General features: G+C 50.8%; 10 protein-coding genes across 10 annotated transcripts; 3 read left to right on the forward strand and 7 right to left on the reverse strand.

The window, feature by feature from the left end:
* Positions 1–258: 258 nt before the first annotated feature.
* On the reverse strand, positions 259–5,165 carry LRP88_01755 (P-loop containing nucleoside triphosphate hydrolase protein; the record flags this gene model as incomplete). Its single annotated transcript, XM_083238431.1, has 13 exons — positions 259–1,466; positions 1,516–2,265; positions 2,320–3,027; positions 3,080–3,243; positions 3,323–3,417; positions 3,467–3,582; positions 3,630–3,788; positions 3,838–3,905; positions 3,970–4,004; positions 4,054–4,274; positions 4,329–4,396; positions 4,450–4,910; positions 5,037–5,165. The coding sequence occupies 13 exons, from the start codon at positions 5,163–5,165 to the stop codon at positions 259–261; spliced, it is 4,182 nt and encodes a 1,393-aa protein (XP_083105539.1).
* Positions 5,166–5,622: 457 nt separating this feature from the next.
* Positions 5,623–7,564, reverse strand: LRP88_01756 (uncharacterized protein; the record flags this gene model as incomplete). Its single annotated transcript, XM_083238432.1, has 7 exons — positions 5,623–5,861; positions 5,919–6,281; positions 6,338–6,442; positions 6,495–6,681; positions 6,736–6,978; positions 7,027–7,177; positions 7,230–7,564. The coding sequence occupies 7 exons, from the start codon at positions 7,562–7,564 to the stop codon at positions 5,623–5,625; spliced, it is 1,623 nt and encodes a 540-aa protein (XP_083105540.1).
* Positions 7,565–8,733: 1,169 nt separating this feature from the next.
* On the reverse strand, positions 8,734–10,278 carry LRP88_01757 (pyridoxal phosphate-dependent transferase; the record flags this gene model as incomplete). Its single annotated transcript, XM_083238433.1, has 7 exons — positions 8,734–8,902; positions 8,952–8,998; positions 9,049–9,130; positions 9,195–9,835; positions 9,886–9,975; positions 10,029–10,067; positions 10,126–10,278. The coding sequence occupies 7 exons, from the start codon at positions 10,276–10,278 to the stop codon at positions 8,734–8,736; spliced, it is 1,221 nt and encodes a 406-aa protein (XP_083105541.1).
* A 398-nt stretch (positions 10,279–10,676) lies between these two features.
* Positions 10,677–11,676, forward strand: LRP88_01758 (Pyruvate/Phosphoenolpyruvate kinase-like domain-containing protein; the record flags this gene model as incomplete). Its single annotated transcript, XM_083238434.1, has 3 exons — positions 10,677–10,733; positions 10,848–11,100; positions 11,156–11,676. The coding sequence occupies 3 exons, from the start codon at positions 10,677–10,679 to the stop codon at positions 11,674–11,676; spliced, it is 831 nt and encodes a 276-aa protein (XP_083105542.1).
* A 248-nt stretch (positions 11,677–11,924) lies between these two features.
* Positions 11,925–14,414, forward strand: LRP88_01759 (uncharacterized protein; the record flags this gene model as incomplete). Its single annotated transcript, XM_083238435.1, has 9 exons — positions 11,925–11,986; positions 12,047–12,166; positions 12,221–12,324; positions 12,384–12,503; positions 12,557–12,989; positions 13,345–13,412; positions 13,463–13,644; positions 13,695–13,881; positions 13,945–14,414. The coding sequence occupies 9 exons, from the start codon at positions 11,925–11,927 to the stop codon at positions 14,412–14,414; spliced, it is 1,746 nt and encodes a 581-aa protein (XP_083105543.1).
* An 81-nt stretch (positions 14,415–14,495) lies between these two features.
* Positions 14,496–16,316, reverse strand: LRP88_01760 (transcription factor domain-containing protein; the record flags this gene model as incomplete). Its single annotated transcript, XM_083238436.1, has 1 exon — positions 14,496–16,316. One exon carries the CDS (start codon positions 16,314–16,316, stop codon positions 14,496–14,498), a length of 1,821 nt encoding a protein of 606 aa, XP_083105544.1.
* Positions 16,317–17,057: 741 nt separating this feature from the next.
* Positions 17,058–17,889, reverse strand: LRP88_01761 (HAD-like domain-containing protein; the record flags this gene model as incomplete). Its single annotated transcript, XM_083238437.1, has 3 exons — positions 17,058–17,557; positions 17,611–17,720; positions 17,771–17,889. 3 exons carry the CDS (start codon positions 17,887–17,889, stop codon positions 17,058–17,060), a joined length of 729 nt encoding a protein of 242 aa, XP_083105545.1.
* Positions 17,890–19,741: 1,852 nt separating this feature from the next.
* LRP88_01762 (fungal specific transcription factor domain-containing protein) lies at positions 19,742–20,991 on the reverse strand (the record flags this gene model as incomplete). The annotated part of the gene is made up of 3 exons (XM_083238438.1): positions 19,742–19,748; positions 19,817–20,651; positions 20,814–20,991. The coding sequence occupies 3 exons, from the start codon at positions 20,989–20,991 to the stop codon at positions 19,742–19,744; spliced, it is 1,020 nt and encodes a 339-aa protein (XP_083105546.1).
* A 1,316-nt stretch (positions 20,992–22,307) lies between these two features.
* Positions 22,308–23,826, forward strand: LRP88_01763 (uncharacterized protein; the record flags this gene model as incomplete). The annotated part of the gene is made up of 4 exons (XM_083238439.1): positions 22,308–22,512; positions 22,583–22,840; positions 22,925–23,336; positions 23,397–23,826. 4 exons carry the CDS (start codon positions 22,308–22,310, stop codon positions 23,824–23,826), a joined length of 1,305 nt encoding a protein of 434 aa, XP_083105547.1.
* A 233-nt stretch (positions 23,827–24,059) lies between these two features.
* LRP88_01764 (glycosyl hydrolase) lies at positions 24,060–25,079 on the reverse strand (the record flags this gene model as incomplete). Its single annotated transcript, XM_083238440.1, has 3 exons — positions 24,060–24,676; positions 24,727–24,749; positions 24,802–25,079. The coding sequence occupies 3 exons, from the start codon at positions 25,077–25,079 to the stop codon at positions 24,060–24,062; spliced, it is 918 nt and encodes a 305-aa protein (XP_083105548.1).
* Positions 25,080–26,218: the final 1,139 nt, after the last annotated feature.

The following is a 26,218-nucleotide window of genomic DNA, read 5'->3' on the forward strand; positions in this document are numbered from 1 at the left end:
TGGTAGGACACCTTCAGGGGCTTGATTGATGTTCCAATAGTGGAGCACATGTCAGCAAGGCGCCATCACGTGATTATACACGTGCTTGACAGAAGAAATTGTTTTATGCATGAATTTATCCAGTCCTTATGCGTCTTACACATCCACAGAGCAGCTGAGAATAGCTATGGAGGGCCCGTTCAAAATGTGCGACCAAGACGAGCAAACTCAACATTGTTGGTAGACAAATTCAGCATCATTTGGATACTCTTACCCTCTTCACCCCGAAGTCAAGTCCCACAACTTCTTAAACTCACTATCCCGCTTCAACAGCTCTCTGGGATTGTCCCATTCCACGACGCGACCACCGCTCATAACAGCGACGCGATCAAAGTCCACCACAGCTCCAAGCCGATGAACAATAGCAATGACGGTGCATCCGACAAATTGGTCCTGAATGACTTGTCTGATAAGTTGTTCCGAGTTGGGATCCACATTACTACTTGCTTCGTCCAGGAGGATGATCCTCTTGTTGGCCAGCATGGCTCTTGCGAGGCAGAGTAGTTGGCGTTGGCCCTGAGATAGGCGGTCAATGTCCAGAATGCTGTCTAATCCACCCATTCTGTCAATTACATCTCGCATTCTGAGCCTGTGGAGTGCTGCGAGCATTCTTTCGTCGTTCCGCTCGCCTCGCGGGGCCAAGTTATCTCGGATGCTGGTGTTTTTCATGAAGAATGGGTGCTGGGGGACCACTGCTACCGAGGCTCTAATGGTTTGACGAGGAATGGTAGTGATGTCGATGCCATCGAATTCGATGCTGGAGTCGGCATCAATCTCCAGGAGACGAAGGAGACAGCCCATGAGGGAACTCTTTCCACTTCCACTTCGCCCACAAATGCCAACCTTGGAACCCGCGGGTATATCCAACGTCACACCATGCAAGACCGAGTTGCCTGCCTTGGTGTACGATGCAGTCATGTTCTTGATGGAAACGTGCCCAGATGATGGCCACTCCTCAGGGACTTGACCCGTTTCGCCAGCCAGATTCTCACTCTCCGTGGTTGAGCCAAATTGCTTGAGGCGAGCAACCGCTCCAAAAGCAGTTTCCAACTGAGTATAACCCTTGATGACCAGCGTCAAGGATTCGTTGAATGAGGTGACGTTGAGAAGAGCCAGTGCCACAAACTTGGGTGCGAACTGGCCCCGGAGCTGAACAACGAGTACCATCATGATCCCAGCCATGGCAGCGACCATCAGGTCGAGAACAAGTGCTAACCAGCGCTGGATACAGAATTGCAAATAATATGGGCGCTGAGAAGCGTCAAGGAACTCAAAGTATTGCTCCCGGAATTGCGTCTCCCAAGAAAAAGCTCTCACGCTAGAGAGCCCTTGCAGTGTATCGAGGAAGTGGGTGAAGAGAGGGGACTTGGCCTGTAGTTCGAGAATCCTGATCTGTCGGGATGTACGGAGATAGAACTTTGACAGGACTGCATACGATGTTAGAAAAGCAGAACGCAAATCGGACTTTGAACTTACGCCAGCAAAAGAACAGAATGGGAGGCAGAGTCGCCGCAAAGTAACCGGAAAACACACACATCATCACAGCAGACAGGAATGCTATCGCAATGTTGATGAGTAGATCGATCAACGTGAATGGCAGCTCAGTATCGACAACAGAGATATCCTGACTAAAACGTGTTGTGGTGACTCCAACATCCGTCTTGGAAAAGAACGACAGGGGGGCGTCCATAATGGATTTCAGCAGTCGAGCATGAAGGACCTCGGAGCTGAGAGGGACTGTGATGATGAGATAAAAGAAAGCACATGTTATCAGTGCAGCCATGGAAAGCCCAGCGAGCATGCCGTAGAGGCCGAGATAGAAGTTGTTTGACTCGTGCTGTGTCGCACCAGTACGGCCTGTCCAGAAACTGAGTAGTAACTCAGTCATCTTGTAGCCTCCAGCGTGGAGACAAACAAGAGACGCACCCAGAAGAACGTGCCACAGGGGAACTGATCCGAGGTAGTATCCGTAGGTGGCAAACTCTCCAAGCCCTTGTCCGAGTGAAGTTTGGGTATCCTCTACTGGGGCTGGAGGGCTTGATGTTGTCAATTCGCCGGGTCCAGTGGTAATCGCACCGTCGTTCTCGGAGGCGGATCCGTTCTGTTCAAAGTGGAGACCCTTGAAATATGCCGTGTCGGTCTTGAGTTGTTCAAAAGTTCCTTGGTGCAAAATGGAGCCTTGCTCACTCAAAGCGATGACATGATCTGCGTAGACGAGGCGATGAACTTGATTGAGATCAGTATCGGACACCACTGATGAGATAAATAAGTGGAACTTACTGGCGTTTGTAATACACACAACCGTGGTGCCCATTTCTCGGAATAGACCGCCCTCAGAGAAGAGCATCCGATGGATATGTTCCTCAGTAGCAGCATCCTGACCGGCAAAAACATCATCCAAGAAGATGACAGGTACCCTCGAGTAGACCGCTCTCGCAAGAGCGAGTCGTTGCTTCTGCCCACCACTGAGTGATACTCCCTTGCTGCCAGCCTTTGTGGTATCCCGTCCTGGGAGATCCATGATATCTTGTTCCAAGGCACATGCATAAATAACCCTGTCATACCACGACTTGTCGTAGTTGAATGCCCCTAAGATGTTTTGTCGTAGAGTCAGGTTCTGGATCCATGGTTCCTGACCGACAAATGCAATCCTGCGGGTGCCAGTAAAGATGGATCCCTTGGATGGCTTGGTTTCTCCGAGCATGGCCTGCAAGAGTGTGCTCTTTCCTGATCCCACACTGCCGATGATGTAGGTAAAATGCGACTTCCGGATGGTACAAGAGATGTCGTGTAGGATTGGGGACTCTGCTTGGCCCCAACTGAAGCTGGCGTCTGAGACTACCATCAGAGGATCCCCGACGGAGAACTCCTGCGATGATGAAAGATCCTGCATTTCAACAGCACTACTGCTTCTTGATGAAAGACTTGTGCTGTCATCTGGTTGGATGGTGCCAGTGTTCAAAGGAAGTCGATGGTCCTTGAAGCTGTCTGACAACAAGAAAGCCTGGATTCGGTCGAAACAAGCTAGAGATGCGCTGACCATTGGGATCGTCCGAATGACCGTCTCCATGGGAGTCGACAACAGATATATCAAGGACAATGAAGTGTAAGCAGAGGCGACGTTCAATGGTTGACCAGTGCTCTGAGATAAAATGACAAATGTCGCAAAAGTTGCCAGGGGCGAGATGGTTTGTGTACTGGATCCTATTGTCCACTTGTTAGTTACAAAGTGGCCAAGGAGGGCAAGCTTCACATCCTACCGAGTATCAATCGCAAGACCAACAGCTTCCGGGCTTTCTTTGATAGCTTCAGCTCCTTGATTCGCAAGTTTTGGACCATGTTGTTGAGCACATCTGTGAGTCCGAGCATTTTGACTTCCTAGAGGATCATGAGCAACAAGAATTAAGAGCCTAAAGCTTGTTCCCACCTTCATCGATCCGAGCATAGACGCAGTCACATCAACCCGGGTCTGGATGCCACGAACCCATCTCTTCTGTGCCTTTCCCATGTGTTTGGCGAGCTGCATGATGCCGACGGTGGCAACTACAACGAGTTAGCGAGCGCTTCAAGATTCGTGTTCAAGCTCTAACCTATCGCGACAATCATGGGTGACAGAAATGCAAGACCGAGTTGCCTATAAAGAAGAAACAACGCCACGCCGCATTCAATCGGGGAAGCCCAGACTTCGTGCAAGTTGCTGAAGCTGAGACAAATGGCTTCGGTATCAGTAGACATGAGTGTGACGGCGACTAGCGGTAGGTCAGTACTACTTGTTGCGAATAGCGCAGGCGGCCTTACTGGTCTCGTCGAACGCTGTGGTGCTAAGGTCAAGCGTCTTGTTGTAGATAAGACTCTCGAGGCTGCCTCTGACCGATGTGACAAACCTATACAGTCAGTACAAGGGCATCTTCAGCTTTCGTTGCAACGTACTGATATGTCTTGTGGTAGTAGAACCCGTTGGAGATCTGTTGATGCAAATTAGTCAAGATCTTGGCCGACCAGGAGTGAACTCACGGCCAGGCCGATGAAAACCAAGAGCCATGCCCCGGTGAGTCCCCATCCAATACTTTTAGATTCGGTCAAGTCGCTCGCGAAGCCAACGGTCCTTTGGATAAGGAAAGGCTGCGTGTACTTGAATGCTATCAAACATAGACGAGAAAGCATGCCCGAGGCGAAAACTGCCTTTGCAGCCCAGATGGTCGACCAAAAAAGCCTATTCTTCTTGGTGTGATTTGCTGAAGAAGCTGTCAGCAGCTGCACAAGCCTTCAGTGCGGAATTAATAACTTACTTGCGCTCCAAGTATCTTGTGCATGGGCAATGAGTCTCCTCGATGAAAGAGAAGCATCGATTGTGTACCTAGCGCGTAGTGAGTATGTGTTCTTTGAGGAAAAGAACCAGCGGTGACATACAAATCCTTTTCAGTCAAAGGTCGACCGAAACCAATTTTCATCAGAGGATTAAGCCACCAGAACACACTCCGACCCAAGATCCCAGACGTTGACTCGGGTGAGAGTTCTCGATATTGGGCTTGAAGAATGGACCTCTTCTCCCATGCCTCAGAAACCAGCACGGTAAACTTGATAGCGACAGTTGCAGTGAAAACCTTTGCTATCAGCTTTGTACCCTCAATGAGCCATAGCGTCCTGGCAATGGCACAGTCGAAGAGGAGCGTGAGAAATAGGTAGACGTTGATAAGTGTTGAAGGCCGGACGGATCGAGTGTGCTCGGCGTACGACAAGAATGCCAACGAGAAGCCATTGACAAAGACCAAGACAGCTGCTGCAATTTGTGACTTTGGCGCAGGCAGAGGACCAAGCACCCAGCACAGAAGAACGATGAGCTGAAAAATGGTATATACGGCGATAAGACCCTAACAACAGTTAGAGATGGGTCATAAGGCGGTTGCTTGTCGTACCAATTTGAGAACGAACTGTGAGTTTTTGGTCAATTTTCGAGGCTGCTTGATCAACCAAAACAGTCGCTGCGGAGTCAAAACAAGAAACAAAGCTGATGGCAGGATTGATAAGACTGCATTCTCAAACAAGAGGGTAAAATCGAATCTGTACGACGCCGCTGGACCAAAGCTGGCCTCGGCGTCAAGTATAGCGTCAACCGATGAGTTCATGATTAAATGACTTGGTTGGGATTTTTCATCATCTCGAAGACTGGCTGGAAGAGTTCTTGCGCTGATAAAAGGGGGCTTAAAACAAGCGAAATCCTTCCCGATTGCGATATCTTGAGCGGGGATTGCGATGGCCCAGTACGTAACGTCCCACGTAACGAGACGTATTCCACCTACCGGAAACGGCTTATCAATTGTCAGCAACCAGGCAACCATGCCATGCAGATATGGGCGCGTATATTGACCAGTGAAAAGGCGCAGGACGACGACACATACGAATTGCTTGCGTTGCTTTCGATGTACAATCGCATTCGAACCTTGACTCAATGATAGGATCTTGGATGCATTGTTACTGTCTTATAAACTTGAATTGGCTCTTCCATACAGTATCGTAACATTGATCATTGTAACCTCGATGCTTGGTGCCACAAAGCTCCCGGAAGGAAACCCTTACATGGCATCACTTTCTGAAGAAGCCCAGGACCTTCTTTCGCAGGCCACCGTTCCACTCCGCATCATCGTGGCTCTCCCTCTCCTCAAACTCTCGCCTGCCAGTCGTCAGATCAATAGTCTCTGCATCCCAGAATGTTGTCTTCTTGACGAGCTTCCACCACGTGATGTTGCCCACAAAGATAATAGTGCCAATGTACTTGAGGATGAAGACGTCGACCTTGAAGTGGGGGATAAAAGCATCGTAACCTGCCGTCTGTGTCAGTACTCTCCATTTTTCACGGATGACTGGTCAAGAGTTCTTACCATTGAAGATGATGACCAGGATGGAGATGAACAAGGCAAAGTAGGAGCCATAGGGCTGCATAAAGCCCTCATACGGAAGATCGCTGGTGGCGATGCCTTGGGCCTTCAGGGCCTGACGGAATCGAATGTGAGTGATAAGAATAGCCACCCAGTTGAGGACGGCAAAGACAGTCACCAGGCTCACGAAGTAGCCAAAGACTGTAGAAGATGACTTGCTGGCGTTCATGTAACCGAGGGCGATGCACGCCGAGGCAGCGGCGACAGCGTAGATGGGGTTGCCGTTTTCACGGGCTTTGGCGAAGAGGCGAGGGGCTTGGCCGTCCTTGGCGAGGCCGTAAAGAGATCTAGACGAGCAGTAGATGTCTAGAAAGAAGAATTGTTAGCTGAAGAGGTGATGCAATCCGCATGTTACCACGTACCTGAGCTTGCCGCGCTGAGGGTGAAGACCAAGAGACAAGCGTTGATAAAATCGGGGAACACGCCAACACCGGCCATGCTGACGGAGACGACAAAGGGAGAGGCAGCTAGAAAGTCGAGTCAGATATTGCCAACACTTTTGGTCATCGAGAGACTTACCACCACTGGTTGCCTGCTTGGTCGCTCCAATGAGCTTCTCGCTGTTATAAGGAACAGCCATGCCAAGGACTAAAATGCCCAAGATGTAAAAGACAGCGATTCTCCAGAAAGTCTGCTTCACAGCTCGAGGAACGTTTTTCCTTGGGTTGGGTGTCTCGCCGAAGGTCATGCCCACGACTTCAGTTCCCTAGAATAACCGTCAGACAAAAGAAGTCGCCATCAACGATAGTCTAAAGCTCACTGTATACGCAAAGCAAGCTTGCACCATGCATGCCCACCAGCCGAGAAACCTTCCCTTAGCACCCTCGGCCAAGTATTCCGCAAAAGCTCCTGGCTCTTGCCAGTATCGAAAGCCCGATCGGTCGTGGTTCGGTCCTCCGCCGAGCGCGACAACGAGCGTGGAGAGGATGAGGGTCGTCATGATGAGAACCTTGCACAAGCCTAGCCAGAACTCGGTTTCGCCGAAGCTGTTGACGTGAAGAACCTGGAGACGTCAGCGTAAGTTTAGCAAGGCTGGATACGGGCTGCGTACATTGACTGTAATGATGAGGACTCCAAAGACTGTGATCCAGATGGCAACGTTCAGGTCTGGCCTCCAGTACTGGAGAATCAAGCCTGTGGCCGTCAAATTCGTCGGCGTTGCTATAATGTACTTGAGGAAGTAGTTCCATCCGGTGGCGAATCTGGTTTCTCAGTCATTGATGTTCCCTAGCACGTCGAGTTGGAGTGTCTTACCCAAACGCCGGGTCAACCATGCGGGTGGCATATCCTCCAAAGCCCTTGTTCATCGGCAAAAAGGTCGCCATCTCGCCCAGAGCTGTCATGACGAAAAACACAGTGAGTCCGATGACCATGTAGGCGATCAAAAGACTACCAGGGCCTCCTCTGGATAGACCACTGCCAGAACCAATGACCAGTCCAGTTCCAATTGCACACGCAATTGAGAACATGAAGACCTGATGTGGTTTAAAGTCTCGCTTCAACTCATTGGACTGGACGGTCTCCCCCTGAGTGTGGGACTCAACCGCACCCAGCTCCTCAAGCTTCTCCTTGTCGAATGGTTCGGCCATGATGTTTGCGACAACAGTTGAAGATTGAACTCGAAAGAATGATACAGAAGTGTTTGAGTTGTCAAGATACAAAGCGCAAGCTCCAACGAGGGAGTCGAGGCCTTTTGACCTTGCCGGACCACACTAACTCTGATAAAGAAGAACGGACCTCCCCACGGATTATCGTGCTCGGGCGCCGTGACCGAGGCTAATGGTATCACCCGGTGAGAGCGACCGAGTAGCCTATCTCCAACGCCCCACGCTTTATCAAGCTTTTTTAACTCCATTCTACCCCAGAATCATGACTCGCAAGGTGAGCTGGTGCGGAGAGGCGGAGCATTTAGCGTCACGGTCATGCCATCACCAGGGCAAGCCCCTGTAGATGTGTACGGGGTTTGGTCCCCGCATGGGTCCCTTGGTCATGACCGGTATCGTAATTCTCTTTTTCTCCCTAAGTCGGCGATTTACTGAGGGTTTTATCCTTGAATGATAACTGATAAGTAGAGATAGCACAGATAGAGGTGGAGCTTAAAACGTCTAGATGCCCACGGGTTTTGGTCTCCGTTCGAGTCCCTGGCTTATGGTAGCTGAGAGTGGCAACAAGAGACCCTGTCTTGGAGGCGTACAATAGGTTCCCTGCATATGCGTGCGGAGGACGCGGAAAGCTTACGAACTACACATTACGTACAGAGAAGAGATTGAGCAAGGATTATCGGATGGAGGCCGCCTCATATGGGGTAAAATGCGGAGATGTTGAACGTAGCTTGATTCGTTCCACAAACCCGAGTCTCGACCTGCTGGATCATCATGGTAAGCTAATTTGAGGGAATTTGCTGCCAATTTGTTGACTCAATTCTTTTGCAACGTGTTACGAAGCCCCGAGTTTCATTCGTAAATGAGAGGTTACGATGTGGAGGAGAATGCTTGCACGGTGTCATGCTGAGGAGCCAACTTTCTGAATCGAGAGGACTACATGCACATAAAAAAAATGAGTACTAACGTGGGACTAATGGCTATGGTTAAATGCACAACGTTTTTCTTTGTTACTGTGGTTGATGCTCTCTTTTGGAGACGTGTCATAATAATAATCGGCGACCAAATGCCTGAGCTACACAACTGACTTGCAATATTGCTTCTCTCACTCTCCATGTCCATGTCCATTCTCTCTTTTTGGTGTCCTCTTGACTTGGCTACAGGTTTGCCTTGACGTCTCCACTAACAACCTGATCAATGGCCTTGGCCACCCTCTCAATATTCTCCTTGTTCAGCCCCGAAATATTGATTCGACCGCTCGATGGGAGGTAGATGTGGTGGCGATCGACCAACGTTTTGCACTGGGTCGGCGTAAGGTCAAGGTATCTATGGCGTGTTAGAATCTTGCGAATTGCTGGTCGACGTTTCTACTTACGAGAAGAGTCCGGTTTCCTTCAGAATGTGCTCCCAATTTCCTGGAGTCTGGTTTGCTTGGTTAGCTTCTGCTCAGGACCACAGATACCGCTACACACCTTCAAATCTTGTGTCAAGTAACTGTGTAGCTGCTTCCGCAAGCCCTTCAATCGCTGGCGCATGTCGGATAGCTCAGTTTCCCTGGAAGGAAGTGGCAGTCAGCACAGGACTCAGACGGGTGATCTTTCTGTAGAGGGGGGCTCACCATGCTTCAGTGCGCTGATCAGATCCAAGCACAATGTCGACCAGTCGACTTCCATAGGCTGGCGAAGAGGAGAATTCCCATCTGATCAGGCATCGAAGACGATCGTGGACGTCGGACGCTGTCTTTGCGTCGGCACATACGGCGTGGAGGACTCCGCATCGCTCGCCGTACAATGCAAAGTTTTTGGAGAAGGATTGGCAGACAAACATGTCGACATTCAACTTCGCAAATAAGCGCACGGCGTAAGCATCTTCATCCATGCCATCGCCCAGGCCTTGGTAGGCGATGTCTAGGAAGATGAAGTGCCTGTTCTCCTCCAGGACCGAGGCGAGCTCGTCCCATTGTGCTTTCGTAGGATCGGCGCCCGTGGGATTGTGACAGCAGCCTTGGAGAATAAAGACGCTTCGAGGGGGAGCGGCACGGGCGGCCTGGATGATGGAGCTGAAGTCGACGGTTCGGTTCTTGGGGTCGTAGTAGGAATACTCGGTGACTTGCATGCCAACCAGCTCGAACATGGGCTTGTAGTTGCCCCAGGCTGGGACACCGACAAAGACCTGGGGGCGAGGCGAGACACATTGGCTAAGGGCCAATGCCGCAACGTGATTCGCTCCTGTGCCAGATATTGTCTGCACGGATGCGATCTGGGTCTGTTAGTGGTTGATGGGGTGATGACAGCTTGGCAAGAACATACTTGACCCGACTTCAGCTTTTGGCAATCTTTCCCGAACAAGAGAGCCGCAGCCTTCTCCAGAAATTGGGCGTTGCCGGTAGTCAGCTCATACTGGGTAGCTGTTAGATAGGCGAAGCTAACAAGGGTCGAGATTCGAGACTCACATCATGGCCTGGATCGTTCTGTGCCAGTGCTAGCTTGGCCTAAGATCGGACGACTTGGTCAGCTCCTGTGACCCCTTGTAGATAGCGAAAGTCTAACCTGTTTAACTGAGTTCAGCTCACTGTAGAGACCTGCTTCATTCCGGTAGATGCCGACACCAAGATCTGCCTTTTCTGGGGATACATCCTCGTCGGCCTTCTTCTTGAGAATGAACATTGGGTCCACAGGACCCCTCTTAAATGACTTGAACATGTCTGAAGATTGGTAAAGAAGATGGCTTGATGAGATACACCTGGTCTGCTGGAGCAAGGACCTGGAAGGGACGACGGTAGCAATGTGGCGGACACCACGGGCAAGCCCCTTGACAATGAGTGGCATGATTAAGTATGAAAACGATAACTTTAGAATGATGGAGCAATTTCCACCTTGCGGTATCCCTTCCCGAGGCTTTATCTGAAGACACCGAGTTGGCCGAGCTGGTGGTTCAGGTGCTCGGCGAGGCTCACCGAGGGGGTTTTGGACGCTAGTTCGGGGACCCTCTCCGAGGTTGCGTATTCTCTCGATAACATAAATAATTGGGTTGAATTGGCGAGCGGGATTGTAAAAAATAGCATGTTCTTGTAAAACAAATAATCAGAAAAGAAACAAGTATGCTCGCCTGCAAGAACACCCTCATGACAAGGTTTGCTGCAGGGCAGCTTTGCAAGGTATGGATGTCAACGCCAATTGCCTATACTAGCAACTAGCCGAATCACAAATAACCGGCCGCATCTCCATCAGTGGCAACCGCATTGACTGTCCAATCTGCTGACAATTTACAGGCCTTTGGTGTGAGACTGGTCACGAACCCGCAAGTCGTCCAATTGGCCAAGAATGCAGGTTTCGATAGTCTCTTTATCGACCTGGAGCACTCGAGTCTCTCAGTAGATGATGCGAGCAAGCTGAGCTGTGCTGGCCTTTCCCTTGGCATAACGCCGTTTGTCCGTGTTCCGCATCAATGCGGTAATGGACTCATTCAGAAGGTGTTGGACGGAGGCGCCATGGGCGTCATCTTTCCTCATGTGCAAAGCGCCGGTATGTAACCAACCCTTGGCCCGAGTGATCCTCTGCTAATAAGGGTTTCTTATAGAGGAAGCAAAAGCAGCTGTAGCCATTTCAAAATACCCGCCGATGGGATGCCGGTCAATGACAGGGCAACTACCTGTCTTCTCTCTCAAGACTTTACCACAGCATCAAGTCATCCGCGAGAGTAACACCTCAGCATCTACGGTTTTCGTCATGATAGAAAACGAGACTGCCATTGAAAAGATCGATGAGATCGCTTCTGTCGAGGGAGTGGATGTTCTCCTCATCGGATCCAACGACCTGGCCATCGAGCTAGGCGTGCCAGGAGAGTTCCGCAGCGACAGATTCAAGGGAGCACTGAGACAAGTGAGCGCAGCCTGTAAGAAGCACGGCAAGGTCATGGGTCTTGCGGGAATCTACGACCAGCCTGATATCCATGACTGGGCCATTCACTCGCTGGGTGTGCGATTCATGCTTTGCCAGCAAGATTCTGGGTTGATCGCTGGTGGAGCGACAAAGTGTTTGGCGGCAGTTGCAAATGTCGAGAATGCTCATGTGACAAACCGGGATAGTAAGCTAGCTTAGCGACCCGATAAAGACATAATACCCCATGAATATTCGCTCTCGGGGTATCGTGACTTGCTTTGGTGACTGTTTGGGAGCACGCCTCCTTATCCATCTGTCTAAGCGGCCATCATCATACGTCGAGCGCTGGCCGAATACTGACAGCAGCCTCTTTAAACCTGGGCTCTTCCCGGATTGCTCAAGAGAGTCCAATGCCCCCCCATAAATGCGGAACCTGTCTTGGCCAGTGCCTTGCTTAGTGAATTACGATGACGCCCCCTCCCAGCAACCACGAACAGGAGAGGACAGCGCCCAAGCCTCGGCGCGCAGCGTGAGTCACGGTGATGGGTATGTCAGAGTGGATTATTTTCTAACCAATGCCTTGGCGTAGCTGCGTCGCATGCCGGGAACGAAAAGTCCGATGTTCCGGATCACAACCGTGCAGCAACTGCGTGCGCCGCGAATCAGAATGCTTCTTTGAACACGAGAGGAAGATTGTTGTCTCCGAACGGTGAGTGTTACAAGCCTTTGTCTACAAACTAGGACACGCGCTGAGTGTATCAAGATACCTTAACGAATTGAAACGCAAAGCTGAAGATGACCAGCTTGGCCCCGACTCGGCACGGGTAAACCGTCGACTGACGCCTTCAGAGAATCCTGAAGGGCAAGGTTAGGATCACATTCAATCTACGATATGGGTTTCAAGTTCTATTCCTAACATGTCATAGCCACTACGCGAGATGATGACAATGACCAAGCCGAGATCTCAAACGACCACTTGAAAGGCCTGAGAAACCCTTTGGTCACGAGTTCTCCTAGCTTCATGAAGGATAATCAAGGCAAACGACGTGAGTTGACTCTGACATCACTCCACGCAAAAATGGCTAATCACTGCTAATAGGCTTCTTGGGCCCATCGTCAACATGGGCATATAGCCGACATGCCATGAGCATGATTCAGGCACACCTCGGTGAACACTCCTCTCCAGATGTTCCGATGAACGTCGATGGGACTGCTTTCCCATTGGATACAGCTTCATTGAAAGACCATTCTAGTTTGACAACACTGGACAATTTGCCTTCGTTTGACTATGCCATTTACTTGACCAATACCGTCAAGTTCCACATTACCCAAACTTACCATTTGTTTGAGGAATCTAACTTTAATCGGACTCTACATGTCATCTATAGTCAGGACCCTCCGCCAATAGACTCCAACCGACTCGAGTACATACAGTACTTTGTCGTCATGGCCCTTGGCAAGGCCTTGTTGGGGCGCGCTGGATCTAGTGCACAACCACCGGGAAACGAATACTTCTTACAAGCCATCAAAATGTTTCCAGATATAACAGGACTTTGCCAAGACCCAATTTTATCTGTAGAGATTTGTTGTGGTCTGGCTCTATACCTTCAGTCGATCGACCACCGAAACAGCGCCTACCTCTATGTATGTTCCTCCCTAAATCGTCTGGGTGGCGGGCTAATGCTGTGTAGCTTGGGCTGGCTCTACGCGTCTCTCTAAGCCAAGGCCTTCATCGTGATTTGACAGGGGGCTATCTTGATCCTACCGAAGAAACACGGCATCGGAGTGCCTGGTGGACCTTGTACATTTTGGACAGGAAATTCGCATCACTCATGGGCGCCCCAAGCTCGATAAACGATGGAGACATTTCAGTTCTTCTACCTGAAGGGCCGCAAGCAACCCAAAAGTCCAAAGTAGTCGATATGCATGTCAAGCTCTCACGGCTCATGGCAAAAGTCATCAACAGTAAGCGGCCACCTACCATGCCCGAACTCGACTAACCAAGCTCATGCAGCTGTTTATGCGACGGAGGATCGACTTGGTTCATCCTTCCTTCGCAACACGCAGGCTATTCTTAGAGAATTGGCCAAGCTTGGAGATGATTTGGCTGCGTCCCCAGAGCTGAAGCCAGGGAACTCTAGTCCCGTTGGCCGAGTTTCGGCAACCCTGAATCTTTGCTATCACCAGGTATGTCCTGAGTCTTGTCCATCTATAACATATGGAACTTAATGGTTTAGTGCATTCTGCTAGCAACCCGGCCTCTTCTGATCTGCCTCCTTCGTGACAGACTACAGGATAAGACGGCTGGTGGTAGTCCCGATCGACATACTGTTGAACCCATCACGGCTCTTCTGAAAACGTCGAGTGAGTCTGCGAGCAAGTCATTACGCATATTGACTGCTTTGCAATCGCATGACCTGTTAGGTGGGTATTTTATCTCACCCTGTGCCCGTTAATAGTCTCAGACTTACATGGGGATATGTATAGAAATCTTTCTCCCCTTTGACCTTGAGCAGATATTCTCGTCAGGTTTCATCATTACACTCATCTCGGCCATACACCCGTTCCCAAACGCTGTGGATGGATCCGGCTTTGACAAGTCCCTAAACCTACTCGACACACTCATTGCCAACGGTAATATCCCAGCACGCTTCCGTCGCGAGGAGCTTGTTCGTCTACACGAGATGCTACTCCTTGTTAGCCAGCAAGAGATCAATCCTGAAGACGTAGGAGGCGATGGGCTGGATCCATCGCATGCCGTGCCCCATAGCATGTCGCCGAACCAAATATTATCTATTGCCAACTTGTTGGATTCTTATCCAGATCTAGACAGCATAGTAGGCGTAGGAACTGAGGGGTGGTTATGGGAAACAGACACTGCAGCAGTTCAGCATTTGGAACCTCAGACGGGCCAGGATGTCCCAGATATTAGCAGTCCTCAGACCGAAATACCCTGATGGTTAAGCAGCATACTCTTATTATAGCACTAGCACAAGGATAACATTGAGGGAACTCGTCTTTATAAGTAGTTGTGCATATCAAAGGCTCGGGTTTCCTTCGTTAGTAGTTGTAGGAATTGTGTACCTGTTGATAATACCCCCGTCTTGAAGCTCGAGAACGGAGTGACGTTCCGCATCTCCCCCGTCCTCCGTGTCGTTGCTGCTGTCGGGTCCCCAACCTCGCCTCTTCAGGTCGATAGCATCGATGGTTGCATTGACACCATGAAAGAAGCGAGACATCTCGCGGAGCTTCTGGTTGAGAAAATCAATATCCGCAAAATCGACTGCAGTGATGAAATCGCCAGCTCCTTCGGTGTCGACCTCCATGTCTTCCAGCAACGTGGACGCTACGACAAAGATGCTATATGCCAGGAAGGGAGTCGCCGTGTACCCCTTATCGTCGATGGCTTCAGCAATCGCCAGAGTCTGCAGAATCTTGTGGCACGCAACCTGAGCAGATCTCTTGCTCTTCTCATGCGCAATACGTGAGTGAGATCTTCTGGTTGATAAGAGTGCGGCAAAGGTGTAGAAGTAGAGGTGGAGCATCAAAAAGAGGCCGTCATGTCCATCACTCAAAGACTTTCTGTAGGTATCCGTACTGAAGAGAAGACTAGCGTCGAGCTGCTTGTGGCATTGTGCCACCTTCTTCTCAAGGTCGTCGATTTCTTTAAGGGGGTAGGTAGATTCGGCGCCCTTGTTCAAGTTGAATAGCTCAACAGCTTCAGAAAAGGCGTACATGGAACGTGCCATTGCAGGAAAGATGAAGTGGCACATCTTGTGAGAACCGTCAAAGTCGAGGTGCACCGGCTTCATGTCGTCCGAGGTCGGGAGCGGCACCTCGATCTCGGCACGTCTGATGGTGGGCGGACGTCCCATAACCAAGGAGACATAGACGTCCAAGGTGAAGACAGACCAAAACATGACAAGCCTCGACTTTTGCTGATGAAGAATAGACTGTTGGTCAGTGGGGACGCGAATGCCCTGCGGAGTAGGTGGAGCGTGATCATAGAAAGCCGCTCGCGGATCGAGGTCGGTCGTGTCAGAGCGATGAAGGCCGAGGTCCTGGGCCATGCGGATGGCCATGCCCGAGAACATCCACAAGCCTCCTTCGCCACTGTTGCTTCCAAATTCTGCCCAGGAAAGGACAATGAGCCCAGCAACCACGTCGGGTGCAGGGACCGCCAAGAGACATATGAGTTGTTCCTTGGCGGCTTTGAGGAACTGTGCCCCCGTCCGACATTCATGACCTGGTTCCGAATCGCTGTCTGTCGTCAACTGAAACATGTCGGCCGGGCAAAAGCGAGCTGTCAGGGCCAAGACGGAGCTAATGAGGAACTTGGATGCTTGCCTTGAACGGACGTGGCTTGCAAGGATATGTTTGTTGAGAAAAGGAAAATGGCCGCCAAAGGTCTGGAAGAAGACATCGAGGGCCCGATATACCGTGTCGAAAGGCAGTCCGTAGAAGCAATCTGGCACCACATCAGATCGACAGCCTGGAGAAGTGACGGAAGAAGGCGTCTGTTGCGTGCTAATGGACATATCTGCGTCACCCAGGTCTTCCAACAGTGGCCTTGAACTGCGATCAGGACGCGCTCCTATAGCGACGGAGAGTCGCTTCAGGCCAGGAGCCACCGCTGTTGGGCCGTATCGTCGGAATATGCGGAGACGAATTTGTTTTGGTCGCGCCTTTGCGGCGGGGATGGCAACCGAGGCCGAATCGTTATGCTCACTTAGTAAAGTGACAGTGTCGAGATTCAGAAGATAGTCTTCAACAACAGGCCACGCTGGCGACATGGCCATGGTCCCTAGGCCTTCATTGTCCATGTTCAAAATTCCTGCTTGGGGCCACGGCATTGGCATTGGAGAATGGCCGCGGTCGAATGAATATGCAGGGTCGCCAATCCCAAACAAACTTGGGGGATCGCTTTCAAGATCTGGCAAGATAAGCTGATTCGCAGGCCTCGTCTCTGCGTTCACCTGTGATGGCAAATGCTCTTTCGGGGATCCGCCAGCCCGAGATGGATGCGCTTCAGTGCTACCGCCCGCCGCCTGCTCATGTCTAACATGCAGTTTACGTCGTTTCCGCCCGTCTGTCGTGTCCCAGACACATTCCATGTTAGCTTGCCTACACGCACGGCAGGAACTTTCGCTAGAGTTGTCGCCTAGATGGCATTTCACCTTTCGCGCCCGGCACATGCGGCAGGCCTTGGACGAGAGGCGACTTCGATTGGAACGGATGAGCTGGGAGCTGGGGAGGAAATCGTTGGCCGTGCTGACGCGAAAAGTCGCCGTCATTGGGATATCGCCACTACCGTCGGGCTGCATTTTGACCATAAGGTTCTAATGTAGGTAGGTATGAAAGAATATGAAAGTTAAAGGTTAACACCTCCGATCGTGAGGTCACGGTCGGGCGGTCATGGTGGTGTAAGAAACGAGTCAGGTAGAGTGCGAGCGGGACGGAAGTAGCTGATGTAAAAATATTAAAAAAAAAAAAAAAAGTCTACGCTGTAGCCTAAAATGGCTTAACATGCTTTCCCCCTAACTCATTGTCTTTAACCACCATCCTTTCCAATTAACGCTCTTGCATCCATGCCACCCTGTTTATACTTTGTTCCTCACAAGGAACATCTCAACTACCACTTTCCCATTTGTCTTTCGCAAGATCTTCAGCGACCGCAGATCCTGTAGGATCCAGTCGGGAGCCGACGACGCAATCTGCTCGTATGTATGGCTAGTTAGTAAGCCGATAACCTTGCAACCCGCTGCCTTGCCGGCCGCAATGCCCGCGGGGCTATCTTCAATGACAAGTATGTCAAACCGTTCATCAACCATGCCGAGCCTTTCACGCCCCAGCACATAAGCAGCAGGATCTGGCTTGCCGTTCTCCACAGACTCTGCCGTGACGGCGAGTTCCAGCGCCGTCGGCAGTGGTAGCTTCCGCGTTTCCCGCCATTGTTGTACGAGTGGTAGGGTGCTCGACGTCACAAGAGCCCAGGGCACAGAATGCGCGGCGAGAGCGGAAAGGAAGTCGACAGCGCCTGGAATCTCCTTGGCCAGATAACCGTGATTGACCGGAATCACGCCTTCAATGGACCTTACGACTAAAAGCAGTCAGCCAAGTACATGGGCTTTTGAGGTCATCACGACGACTTACAGTCCCAGGTAGCGAAATCTGGCGCAACGACTTGCAGCACATCGAGGCTGCGACGACCATGCGACATCTCGAGGATAACTCTTGGATCGACGTTGATTTTCTTCCCTACACTGGAAGATGTCAGTTTGGCCTACAGGCTCTGTCTCAAGTCATCACTTACTCTGCCCAATGCTTGACAACCGCTTCTGTTGAGTCGATGAGCGTCCCATCCAGGTCGACAAGGAGTCCGTCAACAATGACCTCCTTCTTTTGAGGTTCTCTAGCTTGGTGCCCGTTCATCTTGTTTATTGTGTATAAGGAAAGTGATAGTACGAGACAGGAATGAACGGGATGTTTGTGTTTTGAGATATTGAGCTTCATCAACACTTTACCCCTTTGGGATCTCCGGGCTATCTGTGCATCATGCGATGAGGCACAGGCTCGGGCGTCGAACAGGTGTGAGCCCCGGCCTCATGTTGCGTCAACTCTGAGATGTCGGAATTGCCAATCCAGGTGATTTCCGTAGAATTTTTATGTTCGTCCTAAAGGGGATGGAAATAATATTGTATATGCGGCGCAGGTTTTAAGTAGCAGGACTACATACGTATTTTTCATCTTTGCATCCCTCATAACCTACCGCCCAGGATATTTCTAAATGGAAAAGTCTACGCAGTTACTAGCGGGGCATCGGGCATCGGTCTGGCAATGGTTGAGCTCCTTCTCAGTCGTGGCGCATCCGTCTCCTTATGCGATATTTAGGACGCATCGCTAGAGCGTGTCACAACAAGGACCTTCAAAAACACCAAACTCAGATTTGACCAAGGCTCAATACGCCCCTCTGTACTCATAAAAGGTCGATGTGAGGAGCCAGCAGCAAGTCGAAGACTAGATCGGCAAGACTATCGAACATTCCGATCGTCTAGACGGAGCAGCGAACTTGGCGGGCGTCATCCCAAACTCTCACAATATCGCTTGTGTCGTTGACCAAGATGACGCAGAATTGGATTTCGTCTTTGACGTTAACGTCAAGGGCGTTATCAACTGCTGGGGAGCCCCGTCGATGCTAACAGGTTTCGGAGACCCGGACTTACCGTTTTTGGTCTCCGAGCAGTGGGCTTGTGAGACCGGCTCGGATATCATGCGGGGAAAAGCGGGAATGGGGTTCTCCTAATTCTTCGAGGATACCGTCTTCCAAGCTGCCAATTCCTGTTTTCCCAAAATGCCCGCAACTATCCAGGCCCTGCGGATCGACTTGTGCCCGAGTTCGCCATTGAGGGGTAAAAGTGCAAGGTTCTGCATGGTTTGTCTATCAGCGATGACTACTTATTTGTCATGATTGGGACAATGTGCACACTACAGGCCAATGCCAAATGACGCTCTTTCACATCCCGGCAACCTTCCGCCCTGTCTATGTGATATGATAAGGTTACTTCTACAGCAGCCGGACGTAACACAAGTGGGCTGTCTTAAATCACAAATGGGCTCAAGAGAATGGCGACTGAGTGTGGTAAAAGTGCAGAGTTTCATCGCATGCGACGTCGACAGCCTCACTGCTCGAGCTGCGATGAGATTATTACAAAAGCAGCGCACAGGACCTGATCGAACCAAATCTGACAAGCCAGAAGAATAATCTTTTCTCAACCCACGTCTTTGACCCAAAACAACGCTTAATGTGAGGTCTATCCCGCTCGCCCCTGATATCACTGACCTTTCTCAGACTCCATCCTACAACATGGCAGATTGCTCCACCTGCAGCGGAAGCGCAATGGTGACTATAGAGTGTCAAGGGTGCGATGGTTCGGGCGAGTTGCGACAAAAGTGCGGTGACTGTGACGGCGGTGACTGTGATGAGTGTGGTGGGACCAGAGTCGTCATGGTTAGATGTTGGAACTGTCGTGGGTCGGGAGTTTATCGAGTGTCTTGTGAAGATTGCAATGGGCGAGGCTACACTTGACAGACTAGGACCTCAGTATTGTTGGTATTGATATCTCTTGTGTCTCATCTCAAACATAGGATCTACATACTCCCATCTCCTTGTGGCCAATAATCCATTAGTGAAGGAAAACCCGTATTATCAGCGTCTGCCATCATCAAAGGAAGGTCATCAAAGAATGATGTGAAACTAGAAAACGGAATGTCACCTCTGCCATAATCAGGTACTGCAAGACTTGTCAGATCCAAATCTTTGTTCTGATGTGTTGGGTTCTGACCTTCGCTCGTTTGAGACTCAGGTTCCTCTGGCTTTCCGAGCACGACTCTCAGAGCCATGACTACTTTGCTTGCTTCTCTGGAAAAGTCGTTTGTGCTACTCCAGATGGCGAGGCTTCTTTCCAGTAGGCTCCGTACTTCGGTCGAATCTTGAGGCGGCAGTTTGTCATTGCGATGCTGAACGATAAAGCATGCGACGCTGGCTGCTAAAAAGTAGCCGTTGTTCATGAAACAAGAGTCGGGAATGCCAGTAGGCCTGGACGCGTCCAAGACCTCGGTCTCCTCCGCCATGAGGTGCTGCAGCCGCAGGATCTCCAAGGCTGCCTCGATGACAATACTCCAGGACTGGTCGCTGTCAGTCGGTTCCTTGGATGTACCAAGGAACTTCCAGTTGATGAGAATTCTGGCTCTCTGGTAGTGCATGTAAAAGTTGATTCGCTGCCCGGGGGAAGAACATGTCAGCAGGTCTGCGTACCCTCTACTTTGAGGGATAGCCATGCTACTTGCCTGAGATACGACGCTTGGAGGGTCCAGCAGTGACTCGGAAATGGGACGGAATTGGCACGGGCTAGGAAGGCTTGAATATGTCGTGTCTAGTTTCCCATTTGCCGACAGAATGTCCTCGTGGGTAAGTGTATGAGGACTGGAGACCATGTCGGATACGACGCCCATACAGACGGCGATATGAAACTTGGCAATAATCACAGTGCTCGAGGTAAGCTCGTCAATAGGTCTCGTCGGCGGTAGTTCAGTCGAGCTGGCGTCAAAGTCACTGTTCTGTAGGTTTCGAGGTGGCGTGGTGTCGCTGAGTGAGTGCTTGATGCTACTTGGAAGGCCCATTTGAGTTGCGAATCCTGTGTCAAGCGAGTAAACCATGGCCCACATCCGGCGCCTCATCTCACCTTGGTATGGGGATAAGGACTTGAAGTGCCGGGGGTCTCTATGGTAGCCCATGCGAATGGCTGCCCAAACCCTGTTTAACAGCTTTCCTAGCTAAATTTCTAATGGAGACGTACCTATTTGAACAATATTACCCATCAAGAGCCAAACTCTAATGTTGGAGTCCTTGTTCAGGTTGTTCTCAATAACGATGTAGTGAACAAGCGTCTCTATGATATTTGGGCCTCCTTTGGCAAACTGAGCTTGTAAAAGGCACTGGACAACCTTTTCCCTGTAGATCAGTATCCTTGTCATCGCTGTCGATTGCGAGGGACAAGCAACGGTTTCCTGGGCCCTTGAGAGGTAGCGCTCCTGGCTCTGAACTTGTGTGGTGAGGCAAAAGATGCTGTACAAGAGTCCGAACCAGGAAATAGAAGCCGCGCTGGGATCTCCCCAGAATGTGTTATACTTGACCATAGTAGTTAGTTGTCAGTAGGCCCTTGACGGTATGGGTGAAGACTTACCCTCTTCAAGAACTCCGTCGGGTGTATCACAGCTGTTTGGATAAAGAGTCAGCATGTGTGGGTGACCGTGCTCTATTTTCTGTGTTTCATACATCGATATTCCTGGGCCCGAAAGTAGAATGCGACTAATGCATCAGATTCCTTCCTTGGCGGTAACGCATCCAGGAGCTCTTGTTGCGTGACGCGTTTACACCCTTCAAAGAGGAGGACAGTCTGGTCGAGGGGCGATGAGCCATCGCCAAACGCAGTCTCTGCTTGAACAGGATCCTCGGTTTCTGTGACGCCGCTCAAAACAGTTGTCCAGTGAGTCGAATCTTTGAAGCCGGTTCCAGATCTGGTCAAGTGCAAGTCCGTGGCCTCTGGCGATGGAACGGAAGCCAAACTGCTGGGCGTCGCAAGCCCGCCTAGCCCGCTAGCATATGGACTGCTATTATAGGTAACAGGGGAAACAATTTGTGGCTGTCTAGACGCAGAAAATGGCGATGAGGAATCGGTGTAAGTGCATGTAGACTCAAGGTGCCGTTTCTGGACAGCATTGCATCATAAGCTTCAACATCCTCCGCCACTCTTACTCTTGGGATAACTCACTACACAATGAGAGCAGGGCCTTTGGCGGTCACACTTCCGCCTGGTCACAGTGTTAGCACCACTCGGATGTGACTGGAGGAGGCGGTCCAAACGCACTTTCGCTGACGGCAGGAATTACATGACAGCTGCGGCTTGTCCCGGCGGCGGCCTGGGTGCGGGCGGAGGAGAATTGGAGATCCATCAGGTAGGCCCATCTTTCTCAAGGAAGTCGAACATCAGACGGCGAGGAGGTCGGAGGTGCGAGGAGAAGAGAAAGTAGGAAACTCTCCGGATCATCCGCCGCCTTTGCTATCTCCGCAGTCAGCGCCAATCACGAGTCGCTTGACCCTCCGCATCATCCGCCCATCGTCCGTCTCCTCTAGGGTGTCGATTCATTGGCTATGCGACCTATAAATAAATTGACTCCCGATGTTGAAAAGGAATTAGAAACACCACTGTATATACAGCTGCATATTTTCTTGCTCAATCTTTGTGGCCTTACATTCGGTGTTTCGTCTTCCTTCCACTTGCATCTTTGCCATGACCAGTGTGGACAACGCCATTCCCTCCTTGCACGACCCGAAAAACACACCTCCAGATTCTAGTCTTGGTGGCGAGACAGAAAGAGACACCGAAGACACTCGAGACCAAATCCCCGATGGGCCCCCAGAGAGCGGTGCTGCTGCATGGCTGGTCGTCCTGGGAGCCTGGTGCTGCTCTTTCTCCAGCCCAGGGTGGATCAACAGTCCGTAGCCTCTCAATTGTGATTGCCATCCCAAGTCTCGGCTGTACTAATGAATGTCGTTTTCTACTAGGTGTGGGAAGCTTCCAGCAGTATTACGAGGTTGGACCTCTCAAGGACTACTCCAGCAGTACCATCGCCTGGATCCCGTCGCTCCAAATCTTCTTCCTCTTCGCATTAGGGCCTATCGTTGGCATACTATTTGACAAGTATGGACCGAGACCTCTTATCATTGGCGGAACACTTCTTCACGTCTTTGGACTGATGATGGCGTCGCTGGCCAAAACGTACTATCAGTTCATCCTGTCCCAGGGGATCTGCAGTGCCATTGGTGTTGCATGCTTATACTCACCTGGTAAGTCAAACGTATTCTTTTATTCATAATTTTCATGCTAACTGAATATGTACGATGCAGCACTTGCCTGTATGACCACTTGGTTCTCTAAGAGGCGCGGAGCGGCTATGGGCATCATGGCGACTGGCTCATCAGTCGGCGGTGTCATCTTCCCCATAATGATCAGCCGCATGATCAAGAGCACCGGGTACCCTTGGGCGATGAGGACAGCAGCATTTCTCATTCTTGGGTTGCAAATCATTGCGATCATCACGGTCCGTCCGAGAACGAAGCCCGTGCCCAAAAAGATGCCCGCCGGTCGTTATGCTGCACCTTTCACAGAGATCCCGTTTGCCATGCTACTGTTGGGAGTCTTTGTCTTGACTTATGGGATATTCATTCCAATCGACTATTTGGCTGTACAGGCCTTTCAGGAGGCGCATGTTTCAGACGCAATGGCTCAATACTTGGTGTCCATCTTCAATGCTGCAAGGTATGTCGATTCTCACTGGCCCTTACAAACTTCAAGTAACAATGAGGCTTACATTCCAAGTCTCTTCGGCCGTCTGGTTGCCGGCTATGGCGCTGATATAATCGGAAGATGGAACATGTTCATCATCGCTTGTACTCTGTCTGGAATCACCGAGTTCGCTGTCTGGATCCCCGCCAAACACTCCTCTATCGCTATTGGTTTCGCTATCATGTTTGGTTTCGCTTCGGGAGCCTTCATAGGCCTTTCCGGTGCCCTCCCCATCTCGGTGTCTCCTCCAGCCGAGATTGGCTACCGGCTGGGTGTCCTACTCCTCGCCATTTCTATCCCAGCCCTCACAATGGCACCCATTGGTGGTGCAATCCTTCAAAATTCGACCAACGGCTGGCTAGATGTCAAAATATTTGGAGGCGTCATGTGCCTCGCGGGATCTGCGATCACCCTTGTCTCGAGGTTGCTGTACACCGACAAGAAACTTCTCAAGGTGTTTTAAGGGCAAACTTGCCATGGCTATAATCGCAAAACAGCACAGGGCGTCACACGTTTATAGAACTGTACGGGTACAGAATTCGCAGATAATTTGTTTGACTCAAGGGAAGTTATAGATGTAGCATAGCTATGTACATGCTCAATATTTGCCTATAAATACTAGCATCAATCCGCCAGTCACCATTCCTGGCTCCGATTTCATTTTCACATCAATCGTGGCATTCATGCAATGGCACATTAGGCCTTGGGCTCTGCCCATTGATAAGAAAAGGCCTGAACCTTTCCAAAGTTGGGCGTGCCGTCAGCATTGGCAGTCAGAGGCTGAACCATGGCATATCGCGAATCATCACACGCGCCGTTCTTGTTGGAAGTCGCATGGAAAGTGATCCAGGTGTCCTTGCCATCGGGGCTTCTGAAGAAGCTGTTGTGTCCGGTTCCGTAGCTGCCGTTGCCGCTCTTGAGAACGCAGCCGTTGGACTTCTTCCAGGCAACGGCCTTGGCGGGATCAGTCTTGCCATCCCACTCCAGCAGAGCAACGCAGTAGTCGGGGGTCCAGCAGTAGTTGGCAGAGTAGGCGATGTAGGTCTTGCCGCCAAAGTAGAGCGCGTTCTGGCCCTCTTGCACGGGAACTCCGGACTGCTCCCAGGACTGATCGGGCTGGGAGATGATGCTGAGGTCTCCAACTGACATGTAGTTGGAGCCGAGCTTTCGGACGCAGGTCGACTGGTGCTTGACTCCGGTCATGCAGGAGTAGACAAAGTAGTTGCCCCAGCCGTTGAAGCGAAGGATGGTACCGTCAATGCCCCAGTCGTTGGTGAGCTGGGCACCGTAGGACCAAGAATCCCATGGAGAGGCTCCACCTGCATATTGATCAGCGCATATTCATGACTTTGGGACAAACAACTTACCCTTGAGGACATGTGAGCGCTGGCCGTCCAGGTTGTCACCAGCCAATCCGGCAGTGTAGTAGAGATACCACTTTCCATCAAAGTAGTGAATCTCAGGAGCCCACACGTTGCAGCAACGAGAGGCATTGGTATCCGTGTAGATGACCTTGGGAGTGGCCGTCTTAAGACCCTCAATAGTCTTTGCGCGAGACAGCTGAAGGTTGGTCCACTCGGTAGAGATGAGGTAGTAGTAACCGTCAAAATAGGTAACCTGAGGATCACCACCACCCGGGTTGCGGATGGGGTTGGTAAAGGCACGAGCCGAACCGAACAGCCCGAGAGCCAGGGTGAAGAGGTTCCAAGAGACCATTGAGCAGATGATGCTGAAACGAACCGTTTACCTCAAGTTTCATGTCAGATTCCCGGCTCTCTTTATACACTTGTCCAGCGCGGCTGAGCTAACTGGCGGTCACCGCCCAGGCATAATGCTCACGAGATGCACAAACACGAGCTCCAACTCTACTGGAGGATTTATTCCACCTCAACGGACGACTTAAGCTTCTCCCACTGGGACAAGGCCGACTTCTCCATCAGGCTAATAAGCCGAAACGGAAGTTTCACGTGGGGCCCCGGTTGAGTTTGTTCACTCTATCCCATGCGGCCCAATAAAAAAAGGGACAGGCCTTGTAGGTCCTGGCCAATTTCCAGGGTTACATCTTGTCTCTGAGCATGGAACTCGGGATGCAAACCTCCGAAGTACATAAAGGTGCATAGGACGATATATGGATGCGCCCCAATAAAAATGTCACGCGATTGAAGCTAAGGACCGGATCTCGCTCGAGTGTAGAACTAAGTGCGCAAATTGCATGTGTGGACGGAAAATGGCCTTGCCGTGAGGGGTAGAGAGGCTGGGTCGTGCTGATCACTTACTTGCCCGTTGTCAATGACGTTGCCGGGGAATCAAGCATTTATGCCAAGAACTATCCAGTCACCGGGATATGGGGAAGCGGTGTGAATGGACCGGATAGAAGCTGTACTGAAGAGGAGAGTGGCTGGGTAACTGACTAGCTTGCCTAGGTAATTCGCTGAATAGATGCCTCACTAGCCTGTAATGATGTGCATCACTTTCACCGACGACCCGTCAAGGCAATTGACTTTGCACTGAGCGTAATGTTTAGATTGTAGTGGCCTATTGGAATACATGCTAGTCTAGAAAAGGAAACAGGAAAGGGAAAAACTGCGAGCTTCTATCAAGGCGTGACAGGGAATGGGCCAGCCGCTGTAGTTCCTTTGGTCCTATGACAATAAGACTTTCCATGAGCGCCCATATCCATGCCTTGACCAATCAAGGCCAGCTGGTGCTCGTGGAAGAAAATAAACGCCGGCCCTCTCAGGCAACAAGATCTTCACTATTTAAGTATGGTCGTTGCGTCTGCAAGCCATAAATATGCGATAGACAGGCCAGTTCACGCAGGAAATATGGCGCATTTTTCTACCTATTTGCAAAAC

This window comes from Fusarium phalaenopsidis (genome assembly GCF_050370095.1).
Source record: "Fusarium phalaenopsidis strain FUZ10S chromosome Unknown contig_32282, whole genome shotgun sequence".
Classification (NCBI taxonomy): Eukaryota; Fungi; Ascomycota; class Sordariomycetes; order Hypocreales; family Nectriaceae; genus Fusarium; species Fusarium phalaenopsidis.